Source organism: Mytilus californianus, unplaced genomic scaffold (genome assembly GCF_021869535.1).
Source record: "Mytilus californianus isolate M0D057914Y unplaced genomic scaffold, xbMytCali1.0.p SCAF_5, whole genome shotgun sequence".
Classification (NCBI taxonomy): Eukaryota; Metazoa; Mollusca; class Bivalvia; order Mytilida; family Mytilidae; genus Mytilus; species Mytilus californianus.
In genome coordinates, this window is record NW_026262701.1 from 28,009,996 (window position 1) to 28,028,966 (window position 18,971).

General features: G+C 32.9%; 1 protein-coding gene across 3 annotated transcripts in view; it reads right to left on the reverse strand.

Annotated features, from left to right (window-relative positions):
* Positions 1-12,414: 12,414 nt before the first annotated feature.
* LOC127702946 (ileal sodium/bile acid cotransporter-like) overlaps positions 12,415-18,971 on the reverse strand; it is a 107,581-nt gene continuing 101,024 nt past the window's right edge. For 2 of the 3 annotated variants that reach the window (XM_052207268.1, XM_052207267.1), the window contains exons 2-3: positions 17,250-17,424; positions 12,415-15,453 (exon numbers count right to left, since the gene is read on the reverse strand). In XM_052207268.1, the coding sequence (XP_052063228.1) occupies positions 14,801-15,453; positions 17,250-17,424 (828 nt within the window). In that variant the 3' untranslated portion in view covers positions 12,415-14,800. The remainder of the gene's footprint in view (positions 15,454-17,249; positions 17,425-18,971) is intronic. The other variant, XM_052207266.1, reaches the window with a different exon arrangement.

Genomic DNA, 18,971 nt, shown 5'->3' on the forward strand with positions numbered 1-18,971 from the left:
CTCAGTGACATTTCTTCAGGATATTGTGTAGTCGTTTAACATACAACTCGTCTAAACATCAGCCCAAAATGTTTTATTTGTAAATTTGCTTTCGCAAATTTTTTGTTCTTCCCTCGCCGGGATTCGAACTCATGCTACTGAGATATTGTGACACCAAATCGCCTGTACTGTATCCGACGCGCTAGACCACTCGACCACCTAGGCTTCACAATAATAAAGCTTTCGGTGGCCGGGTGTTACCTTTCCTCGTCAGTTTTAATCTAGCGTCGTAATACAGTACATGATATAAAAGGCATGAAGATGGAATTGTTACAGATCAGCTGAAATATCTATTGTAAAGAATCCTACAAATTAATGCAAGATACAGTCACAGAAATAATTATATTCATAAGTACGTCTGAACCAGTGACAACTCTACAACAGATTTATCCATCGGATCACCAGCAGTGATGGTGATACATGGCTGTGTACATTCTGTATTAACATCAGCCCAACAATGTTAGATCTGTAAATTTGCTTTCGTAATTTTTTTGTTCTTCCCTCGCCGGGATTCGAACTCATGCTACTGAGATATCGTGACACCAAATCACCTGCACTGTATCCGACGCGCTAGACCACTCTATAACCATCTACAAATTTTAGAATTTGTATTTGAATTTATACTTCTCCACCACGATGTTTTCCGAATTCAATTAGTGGGTGATGTGAGTACACCAGTTTTGTACTTTTATGATCAACACGACGGGTGCCACATGAGGAGCAGGATCTGTTTACCCTTCCGGAGCACCTGAGATCACACCCGGTTTGCTCAGTCTTTAGGTTTCTATGTTTTGTTTTGTATACTGTTGTTTGCCTTTTGGTATTTTTCTTTTTATGCCATGGCATTCAGAACTGATAGCATTTGTCTTGACTTAATTCAGAATATATTCATATATGAAAAATCACAACTAGAGTCTTAACTTCAGGATACAGAGTATTCATTACCTACTAAAGTTTATTTTCGACTGATGAGTTTGACTATTCCTTTAGTATCCTTTGCCTCTCTTTTATATATGACTACACTGTATCCTGAAGTCATGATATTAGTAGGTAGTGATTACATTGTATCCTGAAATCAAGAATTTAGTAGGTAATGATTACACTGTATCTTGAAGGCAAGATTTTAGTAGGTAATGATTACACTGTATCCTGAAGTCAAGACTTTAGTAGGTAATGATTTCACTGTATCCTGAATTCAAGACAGTAGTATATGATGATAACACTGTATCCCGTAGTCAAGATTTTAGTAGATAATGATTACACTGTATCCTGAAGTCAAGTCTTTAGTAGGTAATGATTACACTGTATCCTGAAGTCAAGACTTTAGTAGGTAATGATTACACTGTATCCTGAAGTCAAGACTTTAGTAGGTAATGATTACACTGTATCCTGAAATCAAGACTTTAGTAGGTTATGATTACACTGTATCCTGAAGTCAAGACTTTAGTAGGTAATGATTACACTGTATCCTGAAATCAAGACTTTAGTAGGTAATGATTACACTGTATCCTGAAGTCAAGACTTTAGTAGGTAATGATTACACTGTATCCTGAAATCAAGATTTTAGAAGGTTATGAATACTCTGTATCTTGAAATCAAGACTTTAGTAGGTAATTGTTGCACTGTATCCTGAAGTCAAGACTTTAGTGGGTAATGATTACACTGTATCCTGAAGTCAAGACTTTAGTAGGTAATGATTACACTGTATCCTGAAGTCAAGACTTTAGTAGGTAATGTTACACTGTATCCTGAAGTCAAGATTTTAGTAGGTAATGATTACACTGTATCCTGAAGTCAAGACTTTAGTAGGAAATGATTACACTGTATCCTGAAGTCAAGACTTTAGTAGGTAATGATTACACTGTATCCTGAAGTCAAGACTTTAGTAGGTAATGATTACGCTGTATCCTGAAATCAAGACTTTAGTAGGTTATGAGTACTCTGTATCCTGAAGTTAAGACTCTAGTTGGGATTTTTCATATATGATTATATTCTGAATTAAGTCAAGACAAATGCTATCAGTTCTGAATTATGCCTTTATTTTTAGGCCATCCGGAAGAATATCTTTTCTCTGCTAATATGCTATTTTTCTGGACAATCATAACAATGAATAATGTTTTTGGTTAAGTGATTATTATATCATCCATGCAGTGGAGAATATACTAGTGGCAAAAAATTTCCTTCCGTACAAACATTGAGAATTGGAACTACTATTGTGTTGCATGTTATTTGGACGTTACTGATTATAAACTCAAGATAAAGCGATCTGGAAAATAGTTATAATGAAAACAAACTAAAATAAAGTCACTTGGCTAAAATTGTTCAAAACGTTGTCATTCACTAAAACAAATCAACATTCAATTAAATTTACTTCATACAAGATATTCAGACCTTTTTCTTACTTCTAAGGGATTGGGGACCACACATGCCTCCCCTTTTTTATGTTCTACCTATGAATTTGCTGCAAGATTAGGAGTTTGACCAGTAATTTATGGCTCAAATTGACATCTATGATTCCTAAATAAGATCCTCAATTCATCATTTCCTTGAAGTTTGGTTCCAATGAAGTCGTCAAATGATTTTGCACGATTTTTTTTAAATGATCGACGATTTTTACACATAGAAAATAAGAGAAAGGGGTAGGCACATGTAAAGATTGTGTTTATAATAGCAAAAACATAATAATTTATTTTTATTGGGAAAATAAATAAAACAGAAAAAAATTAAAAGGGGGGTTTCTACCCCAAGCCTGAATACTATTCCCAGTCCAGGTATATCCATTGGATGTTGGATGTGTACTGATGGATATTTAAGTCTTAGATGCATGATTTTCTTATTAGTTGTAATTTGCTTTGAACTAGCTGTCAGTAACTGCGAGTACACTCAGATCTGTACTAATTTTTATTTGTTGTGTGGATGTATACGTACCCTGCCACGTCCACTCTGTGTTTTTGTTAGATGTATTTCTGCTTTGTATGGATCAATATATTCTGAAAATATTTTTAATACAAGTCTTTACGATAGACAAAATCGGGTTTTTTTTTCTAACAATTACATTGCATTTACTTTTTGAGTGGCGATTAAGCTTCATATATTACCCAATCGTTATATTTTGAGAAATATTGTTTATCTGTTAATCTTTTTTTATTGTTTGCGTTATGATGTTATCTATCCTTCATTGACCCAGTGTTTGATGCTAATTAACTATCCTCCCTTTTCTTATTTACCATGCAGTGATTTCACATGATAAAATATATGTACATTGTTCAGTGGAAAATATAAAATGTAGTGTACGAGCTTTAGAAACTGAACAAAGCCAGACTCACTGATAAAGTACATTTATCGTTTTTATCCTGCAATTTAATCCTTGAACTTTAACGTTAATTGTTTTTTAATTCCTAATTGTTGTCCTTAGTTTTTTCTAGAAATTGACAAAGTTAAACAGGGACCTTAGAGAGGACACCAACATGAATTGTTGTGTAAAAAGTCAAGTACAAATAGAGCAAAAAATTGTTTATGTACCTGTTATGTGTATACTAGTTGGATGATTGAAGCATAAATAATATTATTTAACTATTTGTGTTTATGCCAGAGCGCTTTTTCCGAAGCCGAAAGCTGATGTTTTTTTTTTATTTTATCGAATTTATTATTCAAATGTACATATCATTGAAAATTTTCATATTTACAAATATTTTACAGCGACAATGGAACATTTGAACATATGAATTCAATAATGAACTCGTCCTTATACATTTTATTTTATTTAAATATATCCATAGCATCTAAGAGACATTGAATATCAATTACTTCAGTGACACAGCATTTGGAAGATAATTTTTCCTCATACAATACTGGTCAAAATGTAGAACTTCCTAGATTGCATGATGAATGAGTTATTTCAGGAGATCTAATCTAATTCTGTTGCAAATTTGGCAATTTATAATTTAAGATCTACATATTTTTTTAAATATTCATTTGAGTGGAAAATGCATTCTACATCTTGCAACAAATAAGCATATTGTAGTTTAATTATTCTGACGAGTAAAAAAAATTGAAGGGGGAAGTTGTTTTAAAAATATTCTCATCAGAAATTTCTTATCCACTCAGCAGCCATACGAAGTCAAACAATAAAAGAACAGCGTGTGTTTATGTTAAAAAGAGTCAGGTGTAGGTTTTGGTCAAACAAAGTGGTTATGTAGTCACCTCTCGCCGTTAAAATAGTAACTGAAGAAAATCATAAAATACGATTAAAAAAAACCTATTAGAATGGTACGGTCACGACGAAATTTTACTAACAGTCTGTTCAAAAAAATTTTTTTGAGAACATAGCCTGATTTCTGTTACCTTCTGATTCATTTAAGTGAGTGTATGCAAAATAATCCACTATCAGTCGGTAATACAACGGCAGCAATACAACGAATCGTTTAAATAATAAACTATGTTTTTTTTTTTAAATCTAGACCGTTGCAATGGAAGCGACCAGCACTTTAGTTTTCAGTCTTATCTGTTGTTGCAATGTAGAAGTAATTTTTTTTAGGGGGGGGGGTAGATAAACAGTAGCGCCATGCTCTTTCTGGCCACATATTTCTGTATCAAATCATATCAACCTGATCAAAAGACAATTACAAAACTGAACATTGATACATGAACTACAAAACAATAGTTACTTATCGATATGAAAATGTTATAGCAATAGAAATTTAATTAAATTACTGATACCTACGGTTGAGAATTTTGTTTCATTTTGTCAGTATTCTTACACACATCTTCTTAAGCTTTATAAGAATATTAATTAGCATAGGAACAATGCACATCTTTATTTGCATTTTCTATTCTATAGGATCTGGTGAATCAAATGAAGCCAAACCTAACACATATGTTCATCACAAAAATAATTGTAAAAACAAACACACAATCACAAAAAAAAAACCAACAACCAGTAAACACCAAAACTAAAGCTTTGAAAAGTGTTAATTTTAATAAAACTATGAGTTATATCAACAAAATGGTCTGTGACTCTTTCCACAAAAAAATCTTACGAGTAAAAACACACGTAAGTCATCAACATTTCAGTATAACTTACGACAAATTTTAGTCGTAAGATTTTTTTGTGAAAATAGCCCCTTTATTGCTTCTTTCGGATGATGTGATTTCATAAGTTAATGAAAAATGAACCGCATACATACTTTTAAACAATAATAAACTATTTTCAAACAGTTTTTGTAAATATGCAAAATACTCATATATGTAAGTGTCATGTAAATAACCGAATTTCGAAATAAGCAGAAATGAATTCTCCTCGATATAAATGTTACCATTTTCAACGATTCGTAGAGGTAGAAGATTGCTGAACATCATGTACGCTACATAGAGATCGTTGCTGAACATCATGTTCGAATCAATACTTTTACCCCCAAAATATCTCCACTTTTAGCTCGTTCTCCTTGGGGACACTATGTATTATTAGATACTTAGAAACGTCCCAATGAACAACAACTTCAATGAAAAAAGATAACAAAATGAATTAAACGATTTTATTATATAATATTTTCTTTTCCTTCTAACATTTAATACCGTGTCAGTACAAACGTACTTGTAACCTTAGCGAAATATGATATATATCATCGGCTCTCGGGGACTAAAATTTTACCAGTAATTGTATCGATTTTGTGGTATTTCATAAACAAATTACAAATAATAAATTCATTTTGAATCACCATTCAGGCACTACAATAATCTGTCTTTTCACATCTTGTCGCTTTTTACCTCATAAGGCTTACAAGTCCAATGCCCTATTGACCTTTTGTCATTACTGAGTGTCCGTTAAATACGTATGACGTTTTTTTGTAAAAATTCCTCATTTCGTTCCAATGTATTAGATGCGAAATATTGCCACCAGATGAAATAAATGATTTCATATTCATTGAAAGTCAAAGTGATACATGTGTCAGCAATGATGTTGCATACACGTCAGAAAGGATGCTACGTATATACATGTCAGCAAGGATGCCACATACATGTCATCAATTATATCACATTCACGCCAGCAATCATGTCACATACACGTGAGCAATCATGTCACATAAATATCACAAATGATTTCGCATACAAGGTTCAATTGAATTTATAGCTGGGAGGGAATAATATTCTATATGGTAGGTGTTTCCCAAAAAAATATATCGCGCTATAGCCAGAAGAAATACTCAATTCTAATCGACATGAAACAATGATAAAATCTATTTGTTGAAAAGGATTGGAGAATACTTTAGTAGCAAATTTTGACATTTAACATAAATTTGTTCAATCGCTTTATAGTATATAGTTTCAGTAGTTTTCAACATTTTCTATCATTATATAAAAAAAAAGTGCATTTTCTATTTCACTAAACCTATGTTCAAAGGATTTATCCATTTTTTGAACGGGGTCATAGATACATATTGATTTTCAAATTGAATTTACTAGCGAGGCACTTGTAAAGTTGTCGCAATGATATTGTAGAATTAAAACTAAATTTTCTACCCATACCATGCAAAATATTATGGTTCTTTTGTGCAAACACTTGACCAATAAATTGATAACTGTTAGACTCATTATTGAATTGTATACTTAATGTTACCTGCCAAAACTTTCAAATTTATTTTTGTCCGGCATTGAGAAAAAAAACTTGATACCCCAAATTAACAATAAGGGGTACTTTAATTACTACCGACTGCTGAGAATAATGCCAATCTCTTCCTACAACATATTAGATGGTTTCCAAGCACCGATCAAAAATGGCAAATTAGATAAAGGACAGACCACTGGTAAAAGAAAATTCAACAACCAACATTGCTCTTGTCCACTTAAAAGAAAACTTAGTTGATTCCGTCAAAATAAAGTGTTTCTCGTTCGTTCCCCGTCCCTCCATCATTTTTTTAACTGTTACTGTTCTTTTCATCGTTTAAAATCAGATGTGTCGAGGAATACCCAATGACCAGTTAGAGTTTCCACTAATAAAAAAGTTTGAACGTATTATGAACACAGAAATTGTCTAATATGCACAATGCGGACATTTTTACTGAGGATGCAAGACAAAAAAAAATAGCAAGAAGTTATGACGGTTATATGATATATAAAATGTTATTGTTATAATAAATAATATAAACAAGGAAACCTTATTTACAATTTGTTATTATAATTTTCTCTTTGTAGCGTTTTGAGAACTGTTGTTGGTCTTTTCGTTGTTTGTATTTTTTGTTTCACGGTGTTGCCGTTTTTCTTCGACTTATGTTTTTGATTGTCCCTTTGGTGTCTACTAGCCGTCTCTTTTTTCTTACAAGATACTTGTATTTATAAATACCTTTCATCACGTGTGATATCTACATGTATACAATTATTTGACAAATGTACCCTTTTAACTTTCATTATATACAATATTATATATACAGTATAAGTATCAAATTATTAAATAAGGTCTATTGTTAGATTATCACCGTTCCACATCGCTACTGTAAGTAAATATTGTTGGTACAATGAATAAAAGAAACCATTGAAAAAAGTAATTCCACCTTTTAATCTCAATTAACCGTCTTCTCTCCATTTACTATTGCGAATTATGTACCTTACAAAAGGGAGATCAAAGATTTATTATTTTCTGGGCATCAAATTTTTGGACATCCTGAAAGGTTAAAAGATGTTTGAACAAGCTACTAAACTAAACTATTAACTGACTCAGGAAAACAGATTATCAGTTTTTCAGCATACAGGGATTGATATTTAGGCGTAATATGGTATCCAAAATTGATTCCCAGTGTCAAAACGGATTTGGGAAGAAAATTAGTTTTGTTGAAAAACACGAATTTTAAGAATAAAATTTAAGTGATAGTAATCAACTTTCTTACTTACTTACTGCCCTTGTACGCCATTGGCGTGTAGGGCAGTAACGAAGTTTTTCCACTTTTGTCGGTCGTTGGCAGTTTTCTGTAGTGTGCCCCATGTCTGTTGATGTTTACTAGCCGCTGCCTCTACAGTTCTCCTCTATGTCATTTTGGGTCTTCCTCTCCTTCTTTTTCCTTCTGGGGTCCAGTGGTGTGCTGTTTTTGTGATATCCTCCTGGTCTTTCCGAAGGACATGTCCAAAAAAGGAAAATCACAAAAATACTGAACTCCGAGGAAAATTCAAAAAGGAAAATCCCTAATTCAAATGGCAAAATCAAAAGCTCAAACACATCAAACGAATCGATTACAACTGCCATATTCCTGATATGGTACAGCGTCTCCTCATTATAGTTGTGGCTATATCTTGTTGTTGGCATCTGATACGAAGCTTCTTGTTTGAAATTTTTGGTGGCCAATAGTAATCAACATTTCAGTATAATTGTAATTGATGTACTGGTATAAAATATTACGCAAAATTTATTCAGCGTCAAAAATAGATTTTTGTGAAATTGTGGAATTTTTTGAAAGCCATCTTTTGTGCACAGTATTTCAACAAAAATTGAAAGGTATAATATGCAGTTTAAAATTCATTCCTAAAACAAAATCTTAGTTCAAAAATGAATTTTGTGTAAAAATTTACAATTATTCAGAACCTTATTTCCGTGCTGGGATTTCAACGAAATATATATATATATATAAACAAGTCTAAGTTGAAAACAACGTTCAAAGCTATGATTGCGTTGGATAAAAACCGCAATTTTTATACGTGTGCATGCATAACAAATTGCTTGTTAGAGGGGTCTAAATACAGCACAAACAACATTTTCCAAAAGACCAAAAAAGTGAAAAAAGTATACTTTAACAAAACGCATTCGACTAACAGGTCGAACAACAAATGTTCTTAAACCCTGCTGACTGCCATTGGCGATTGCCAAATAAACGGATCACCGATATAATAAATGGATCTTAATTATAAATTTAACACTAAAAAGAAAACAATAAACTTGCGGAAAAGATGATATACCGCAAACAAAAGGTGCAAAGGTTTTTGTACACCATATCCGGATTTCGACAATTAATGTCTCTTCAGTGATGTTAGGAATCGAAACGGTATTATATGTATATATATATAATTCGTCTAAATAACAGCCCAACAATGTTAGATCTGTAAATTTGCGTTAGTGAATATATAATGATATGTATACATAAACGTAAACTAAACTATTCCTAATTGATTCTTTGTGTTAATGATAAAATAATTGTTGTCAAAACTTATTTTTTGTGCAAGTATTTCAACAAACATTTAATTTATATGACATGAAACAACTACTGGCGAGGTTCCTGATCAGGCCATCTTCTTTTTTCCTTTGCATTGTTTTTCATTTTGTCAGTCCGTAGTCGTTTACAGTTAAATATATGGTATTATCTTTAGTCATTCCTTTGGTCTCTCGGCTGGTGGATAGTTGTCTCATTAAAGCAATCATACCACATCGCCTTATTTTTATATTTGTACATGAATATGTGGCGGCATTAAATTAATTTCTTTGTGATTTAACTTTTTTAATCTAGATAGGTGCATTATTTCGTTTAAGAGGAGACAACTATGGAAAATGCTTTGTTATGGCTTTGAAAATCAGGAAAAAACTACTTTGTAGCGGCTGGTGCTCATTTCGGTGCAGACGAACGTAAACTTGTATTCACCTTTTTCGAAATTCGTCTAGTTATGAATACCTGAAATAGTTCATATGATGTCTATATACATGACCTGATTTGAGGTTTTTCATAACGGACGATGTCTAATTTGTTTTCATATGACACGGATCTGTTTTTTTTACAACCTTAAGAATTTTAATTCAGTTATATCTAGTTTTTATGAGTGTAATTGGAGGATCGGACCTTTTAGTTGGATTTGATTTAATGATAGATATACATGTAAATGAATTGTTGCCGTGATACTGTCATCATGGTTTAAAGACCATAGAGCGATTAATGCGTTATTGAAGTGCCTCTCTCCCCGGGCGAAAATTCTTGAGGGGATAGATGCAAACTATTGTTAGATGTAAACCACGCTGCCTGCTTTCAAAACCAATAGGACGTGTAGTTTTGGAAGAGGTAAACGAAACTTTTTAAACCTTATTGTGAAGGTATTCTACCTTTCCCAACACCATGGAAATGATCGGGTAATAGATGGGCTGTTGATTGCATGCGTAAGATCCAATGATAAATATTGTAAGCATGTTCAATTCACGGAGATTTACCTTAAAAAAGTGAGGGAAATGAAACGACTAAAAATCCAGTGACAATTTTTTTTGGAATATATTCCACTTTGACACGATAAAAACAAGTATTAACCAATTTATCAATATCGCCTCTTTTTTTATAGACCACGTTAATCCTTTTTGTAGCTTTCTTCGGGCATTCATTTGTTTCAAGTATAGGAATTAATTTAGGGTTAAGTTTAAAAGTTTAACTAGTTAAAGGGTCAGCCCCCCCCCACCCCCCATTTTCCCGATTTTTTTTTTATTATTTACTGTTGTGTATGAATTTTGTTTAAATTTATTAGTACATTTTATGTTCATTGATTTCGTTGTTTACGAGGCCATAGAGGGGAGCTAGACAGTGAAATAACAAACTTGAGATTGAAGTTAGAGCACTGGTCTAAGCTACTCACATTCTTTGCTTTTCCTACGACAAACGACACACAGCGGACCTGGAGACTGCAATAACTAAAAAATGATTCAGTTAACGCATTCCTTTTAAAAATAACGGAAGTTAACTCACTCGAAGATCAAAGGAAAAATTACCATTCATGTTACAAAAACTGTTCATTGCTTCCCTCTCAGAGTGTAAGAAGTAATGATTTCTATATTCACAGATTAAGTTCTCTGAGGCGTCTATCAGTAACTCTGAGCATTCTACCGTATTGGTATATTATAATTATTTGACTTGTAGCTTGTATTTGTCGTCTGTTTTACGACCCAAAGGGGACTAGGGAATAGAAGTACTCTGGTATTCTTCCGACCGGAAGTAATCCCCTTACTAATATTGTGGCGTCTGTTTGTCTATGCGGGATGTACAAGTACACAGCCACGTCCGGTAAGAATGAGAACGATAAATCCGATGCATAGTGTAAAGAGAATGCCACTCTCGGCACATTAAGAACCCTTGCAATAACTCTTTGAGGGGTCCGTAAGTTGCCTGTTGCAAGGCAAAATTTCTGTCTCTATCAAATAGACATTTTCCAGTGGCAGTCAAAATTTCTCCGAGCTTCATCTAGGATGGCGTCTATTACAGGATCTACCTACCGTATTTATTGTTATTTTGTTCATGTACTGAACATGCATGAAATATTTGCCATTGGACATTAAGCAATCAACAAGCGTCTGGTATATCGGTAATATTGAGTTGAGTGCTTTTTTTAGACTGATTTCATGATCCATATTCTGCTTTTCTTTTGTTCTTTTACTGGTCGAGATAAAGATATTTATGTGTCTGACCGAAGTAAGGAACCTCATTATTGCGTGCATCTTAATTTTTCATGTTTATTTTATTTTTTTTTATTCATTTAAGAATTTTGATGTTGACAGCAGATTCTTGTTCCTCCGTTGAATTAATTTACAACTTGTCTTTACTCGAGACGATCCAGAGTTTGACATACAGTATGCACAATTTTTATTATTTAAGATTCTGTGTTGTCTTCTTGATGTCTTTGTGGTTTATCATGTAGTAGAAACGTATACTAACATTTAAATGTTTTCTTATGCGTGGGTTGTTTTCCCATTGAAGTATACCCAGCATCTCCTTTTATTCATAATTTTTTTTATCAATATTGGGTAGCTTTACCATTGTCAAATTCCCGGTCAACATCACTTGTTTTGCATAAATAAGGTAGCCTAATTAACTGTATACCGCCATCTTGAATTGTATCTCTGCAAATTTTGAGATTGATTGGCAATTTATGGGTAAGACTGTTTAATGGTGGTGATTTATTCCATTATTCAGACTGACTTATCAAATACCAAAGATTTGTGTTTGTTCGAATCAAATTGTCAGTTACGCCATTTTAGGGGAGATAACTCCAATAGTACAATTTTTATAAAGAAATGATAGAGAAATTTTCAAATTTTACTTGGAAAGGAAAAAAAAATAAATCGGTGACACTATTTTTCCTTCTTTTTTTTCTTAAAGCATATTTTAAAACCTATATTCTCATATCTTATTTCAAAATTCTATCACATAGATTTCTTTTTATTCGCAAAACAGTGTTTTTGTCATGAACAATATGCAAATTTGGGCAATTTTGCTCAACTTGTAGCTTGAAAAAAAAGCACGGTGACCCATACTTTTTATTATATTTTTGAAAAAAAGCATGGAAAATCTACATTCTGGCAAAGTATTAGAAAATTCTATCTGAGGAAATATATACCAACGATCCACCTTAAAGTTAAAAGAAAAGAGATTTTAAATATATTCTTTTTATTTCATAATTGAGTTACAAAGAATATTCATTAATAAAATTATAAAAAGATACAAACAAATATCGCATTAAAATGAGTATAAGATACATCAACATATTTATTTTTCACACATTGAATAATGAGCAGCAAATGAGTTCAGACAAATCCATTGAAGTGTTCAATTTACCCTTCCGGAGCACCTGAGATCACCTCCAGTTTTTGGTGGGGTTCGTGTTGCTTAGTCTTTGGTTTTCTATGTTGTGTCATCTGTACTATTATTTGTCTGTTTGTCTTTTTATTTTTGGCCATGGCGTTGTCAGTTTGTTTTCGATCTATGAGTTTGACTGTCCCTCTGGTATCTTTCGTCCCATTTTTTGAATACCTGCCGAGGCGGGCATTCTTAAAAATTTCAACTTTATAAAATGCTCTCTTCTAGCGACATACTTAAGAGAAATTAAGAACGAAAATCGTTATAAAAAGTTCTGATATATCGACTTTTAAGACCACTTTATAGAGCTCTAAATAAGGCAAATGAATAGACTTTTTACAAGTCCTACTCCAAACATTATCTAACCGGTAACCCCCTTTCAAAATCATGGATGTTTCTGCACCTGTATGTGTACGTTGCGTATTCTAGTTTTATAAATCACACAATCATTCATTGATATGTAACTGTAAATAGTATTAATATAGAAATAAGGAGATGTGGTATGATTGCCAATGAGACAACTATCCACCAAAGTTCAAATGAAGTGGATGTAAGCAATAATAGGCAACCGTTCGGCCTTCAACAATGAGAAAAACCCATACCGTATGGTCGGATATAAAAGGCACCGACATGAAAAATATGAGACGATTCAATTGAGGAAACTAACGGCCTAATTTATAACAAAATCATTTACGAAACACAAATATGACAGACACGAACCAACGACAACCACTGAACTACAGGCTCCTGACTTGGGACAGGCACATAAAGAATGTGGTGGGGTTAAACATGTTTGTAAGCGCTCAACCCTCCCCTAACCTGGGACAGTGGTGTAACAGTACAACATATGAACAAACTATAAAAATCAGTTGAAAAAGGCTTAACGCATCAAATGGATACAAAAAGAAATTCATCTAACAAAAGCACAGAGTTAACGTGGACGGGTACTTATAAATACCCACAACAAAAAGACACTAAGTACAGATCTGAGAGTACTCGCAGATACTGACAGCTAGGTCAAAGCCAATAAAAACTAAAAAAAAAATCATGTATCTAAGACTGAAATATCAATCAGTACACATCCAACATTCCATGGATTTAGTGTAAAGACGTCATTAACAGTCAGAGAAAAAACATGACTTTGTGCGATGCCTTGTATATAATGCCCAAACTATAGGTATCGACAGATTGTAGGACCGTGAAAGTAAATATGTGTAATAACACACTAAGCGAAAAAATATATCTAAATTTAATTCGGCTCTGATTGTGAATATATAAAATTGAGAATGGAAATGGGGAATGTGTCAAAGAGACAACAACCCGACCATAGAACAGACAACAGCAGAAGGTCACCAACAGGTCTTCAATGCAGCGAGAGCCTCCCGCATGCGGAGGCGTCCTTCAGCTGGCCCCTAAACAAATATATATACTAGTTCAGTGATAATGAATATATATATATATATATATTCTCTCCCGATCACCACAATGTTTTTCTGTAATGCAAAATTCAACCATTATATTTTAATTGTTCTCCTTAAAAAATAAAATGATCAATAATATTACTTTTATCAAACACAATACACCATCTTTATAAATACGTAAGACCCATTTCCCTTTTATAGTGGTAAAGCGATCAATATGAGTTTTAACCATCACACTCAGGTTCATTAGATAAGAAAATATAAACGTTTTCAAAAACTTTTAGACACACATTAATGATAAACTTTATCAAAAAACAAAAATCACTTCTTTTTGTTTTTGTTTTTGTTTTTTGTATCTTTCAGTTGAGGATTTTTTTACGTATATCCCTCATCTCAGATCTTTTATCCGTGCATTTGTTACAAATAAACTAAGAAAAAGAATTTTAATGTATGCCAAAAATATACAGTAATGAGCCCATGGGCTAGCATATATGGTTCGACATTATCATTTTTCTCTATATTCCGCATTAAAAAAAGTATAGTATACATAACCATGGTCATAAACATTATATTTTACTAGTTTTTATTAAAGCTATCGTATTTGTAGTAAAATGAAAACGTATAATTCCCATGTAAATGAAAACCTTTGAACACAAAAAATCCTGCTAATACATAAAGTCATGGTACTGTCTGCATACGTAAAATATACAATATACATATATATAGATAATAAATATGACAATTAATATTGAACTCTTTTTATATCACAGTGGTTTTCCCATTTTCTACATCCAAAGTTGTTTCCTTTGAGTCCTTTTTACTTTTAGGTTTTTTCTTCTTTATACTTCCGTTTTCATTCGGAACACTGTCGTACTTATCCTTGTTACATCGTTTGTATATCAGATATGGGACAGTAATTAAAAACAACGGAAGTGGAGTCATGACAGCAGAAGCGATTGGTGCCACAGCTGCAATAAATCCATCTGGTGGTGGAAAAGCATACATCATTAGAATCGTTGCAATTCCTGTGTTCTGCATCCCTGTCTCAATTGCAACAGTTTTCACGCGCTCCCATGGTAATCTGAATATGAAAGATATCAAACCACCCAAAAGGTATCCAAAATACGGAAGTAAACAACCAGCCAATACTATTTTTGGCTTGAAAAGTTTGAAAATATAAAGATTTGAGTAGATACCAACACTTAACAGCAAAATAATGCAAACAACGGTTACTGGTCTTATTACCTTAATTATGACCTTTGTTATTTTCGGAAGTTTTTTCTGTAAGAATACTCCTACAAATAGTGGAACTATCAGTATCAACAATGTTGTAAATATATCGAGAAATGGAACTTGGAGTGTGCCATCTATGAACTGTTGTCCCAGTGTGTATAGCCACATCGGCATCATTCCTGCAAAATATATATGTATTATATAAGTCAAAATGGTGAAATTCTGAATTCTGAATGCTAAGATCTAAACAATATAAAACAATATGACCACCATAAAAAGTTACATTTATTTCTGTTATCATCTCGACTGTTGTTAGAAGACAAGCAAGTTAGTCACGCTTACATTTAAAATTTCCCGCTCACATTGTAGCATTATGTTCATGTATTCCTTATTGAATGCTAAAAAATCCAGTTTAATCATAAAGAATGCACGTGTCCGTCCACAGTCCGTCGTCAGTGGATGTCTTTAGTAATATTATAATTTTTTTCTCTAATAAATTTGGTGTCGATGGCATCTCATTTATAGAACATTATCAGTTTATTCACTACTTTTATATACTCCTGTCTGATTAGAGCCTACGATACTATATAGACACATGTCTATTGTTACAGACTGTAAGTTAAATTCTTAATTTCATTCTCTTTTTTATGTCGTTGGGTTGCTGTTCCAATGACGCTTATCTATTTTTTAATTCACATCTAATACTGCTTTGTATGTTACAATATTTCTTATGTCTCGACAATAATTTTCAAATATAAAACTTTCCCGATCGGAAAAATTTCGTATCTTGCTAGATACTGTGATTGAATCTATATTTATGTTATAAATGTCAACGAGTACTCCAGTCCGTTTATTGAAAGCGAATTTGATACTCGATTACTTGAATTTTAAATAATAGCATACAGAAAATTAAAACAAAATGTACAGTAAATCCTTGAAGGTTTGACAAAGTTATGGATGTTTAAAAAAAGATTAACCGCATACTGTATCTAAATGTTAACTGCAAAACACTAAGTTCGAGACAAAAGTCGATCATTAGAACAAAAATGTGTCATTGTATAAAACCTCCAAATCATGCCTATAAAATCACACGGAAAGACTCGATTAAAGATGGAAATTGTTTCCTAACATGATTTTGTTTTAGCTTTTTAATATCCTTTTCATTATTCAGACATTTTAGGATACTGAAGTTATTGAACTCTACAGTGCCAGAGTATAGCACCCTAAAAGATCAAACCCAATTAGTCTGTTTCTCCTTTGACTTGGACGTTTCATGATTTTAGTTTTGGTTAATATACAGTAATTCTAATCAGTAGGTAAGACATCTTGAAAGCATGCACACATGTATTTTCCCTATCTCGATACCACAGAACTCATGGCAACAACTGAAGCCGAATTGATTTTTTTTTTATTCTTTGATTTTTACCATGAAATTTGATTTCATGAGTTACATATGGTCTGACTAAGAACATACGTTTTTAGAGCGGTTATTGAGAATTCCTTTATATACGTAGCTATAAAGCTATGCTCAAGCTATATCAGCTGGAGAAGTCTTTCCAAATATTCATGTTTTAGATTTAAAACCTATTACCATTGTGCTTGCGTAACTGGGTATCAACTTGGAAGACAAAGTTTTATTTCTGTATTTCATAAGGAATACAAATAAATGCTAGCCAAAGAATATAATCAAAAATGGGGGAAATCATTCATTAAATCTTTTTTTTTTTCATTTCGCTCCATCCGTTCATTTTTGTTTGTTTTGAGAGATGTTTAATTGTTTTCGTTTGCTTTGATTATTGTAAGTAGAATATCTATTGGACAGACCTTATGTTAGAAAAAACATACAGATGTCTGCTCATGCCTGTGGACCACAGAAGAGTTCCATGATAAATAAAATAAGGTATTCTGTTATTTTCTCAAAATTATATTCTATATCTTAAACCATCTTTTGAACGGATGTATTCCATATACTCACCCAAAGCCATGATAGAACTGAGTGCTGTCATGGTGATAGACAGAGAAAGATCCCCGCCTAGGAGATATGAGTAAATATTACTGGCTCCACCACCTGGACAACAAGCGGCTACAAATATACCAAGCGCTACATCCGGTCGGTCAGCAGTCACCAGCTTGGCTATTGCATAACCCAACTGGAATAAAAATCAAATGGGTTTTGAACACACCAAAGAAAGATATAAAAGAACATTTTAAGTCCAATATTAAAGCATACCCCAATATGGACCATAAATAGAAAATTAAATGTCTAATGTTCATCCTTTTTTAGTTTCTATTTTACAATATAACAGTTAAAGTTGTTAAGATAGATTTTTATATTTTTTAAATGGTAATACTCGACATTGTTGTCAGGAACAAAGTCCAACATATGACCGCGCGCCGCGACAATTAATAAAAATTTAAAGTTATAATGTGACCAAACGTAGAGAAAACTGTCACAGTAAAAACCTTTATCGGAGATTTCTAGAGTTTCAGTATTATTTGATGTGTCCACTACGTATCACAGGAGGATTATGTTATAAATAAATTCATCCCTGAATCGAGTAGATCTGCGTGGTTACTATCACTTACCACTCCAACCGGATTACGACACATTGACTGAATGGGTCTTGACAACCATCGTTCGGTTTATTGATACCCCGGTCCGTTGATATTCGTAGGATACATCCATTGGATATTTCAATCTTTATACGTGCATTCTATACATTTATAAATCTGTTTCATAAATCTTTAAATGATTTTATCAGGGGCGGATCCAGCCACTTATAAAAGGGGGGGGGGGGGGGTCCTAACCCAGGATAAAGGGGGGGAGGGGTTCCAACTATATGTCCCCATTCAAATGCATTGATCTTCAAAAAAAGGGGGGTTCCAACCCCCTGGATCCGCAATTTTTTATCTCTAGAAATATAAATGCTACATTTATCATTTATTAATACTAAGATGCAGTTAATTGAGTTCTAAATTGAACACAGAATTTCATAAAAATCCGAAATACCGCCCGCTGTATAAACAAATGTTAAATTCACTTGACAAAATTATTGTCAACAGACTCATTCAAGTTGTCCAATGAAGTCAACGGACCCTGTACTCAATATTCAAAGGGTATTTAAACCGAATGGTACTGGTCTTTATGAAATAAAGATGTAAAAACCGTGTCAATACATTAAATATGACCATGACATAGAAACATAATATCTATTTACACACTTTCAAAGCGATTTCGGTTATTTAAACATATACATGTATATAAAAATAAGGAGATGAGGTATGATTGCCAATGAGACAACTATCCACCAAAGTTTAAATAAAGTGGATGTAAGCAATTATAGTCAACCGTACGGCCTAATTCAACAATGAGAAAAACCAAAACCGTACAGTCGGTACGGTACTGTACACTATACATGTGCAGTAGTCAAAATTGTGCATTCATTTGAAAAACACGTGACAATGAATGATATAAGCAGGAAAAATAATACACGTGACGTTCCAAATACATCTACGCATAGATGTATAAACCCATACATCTATGATCTACGATTCATAGATTGAATACCAATATCCAGCGGCCAATATTCCAGACAGTGAGACTAAAAAGTTAATTATAGTGCTATATCAATTTTATTGTATGTCCCGACCTTAAGGGTTGACTGGGGTATAGAAATATGGTCGTCTCTTATTCTTC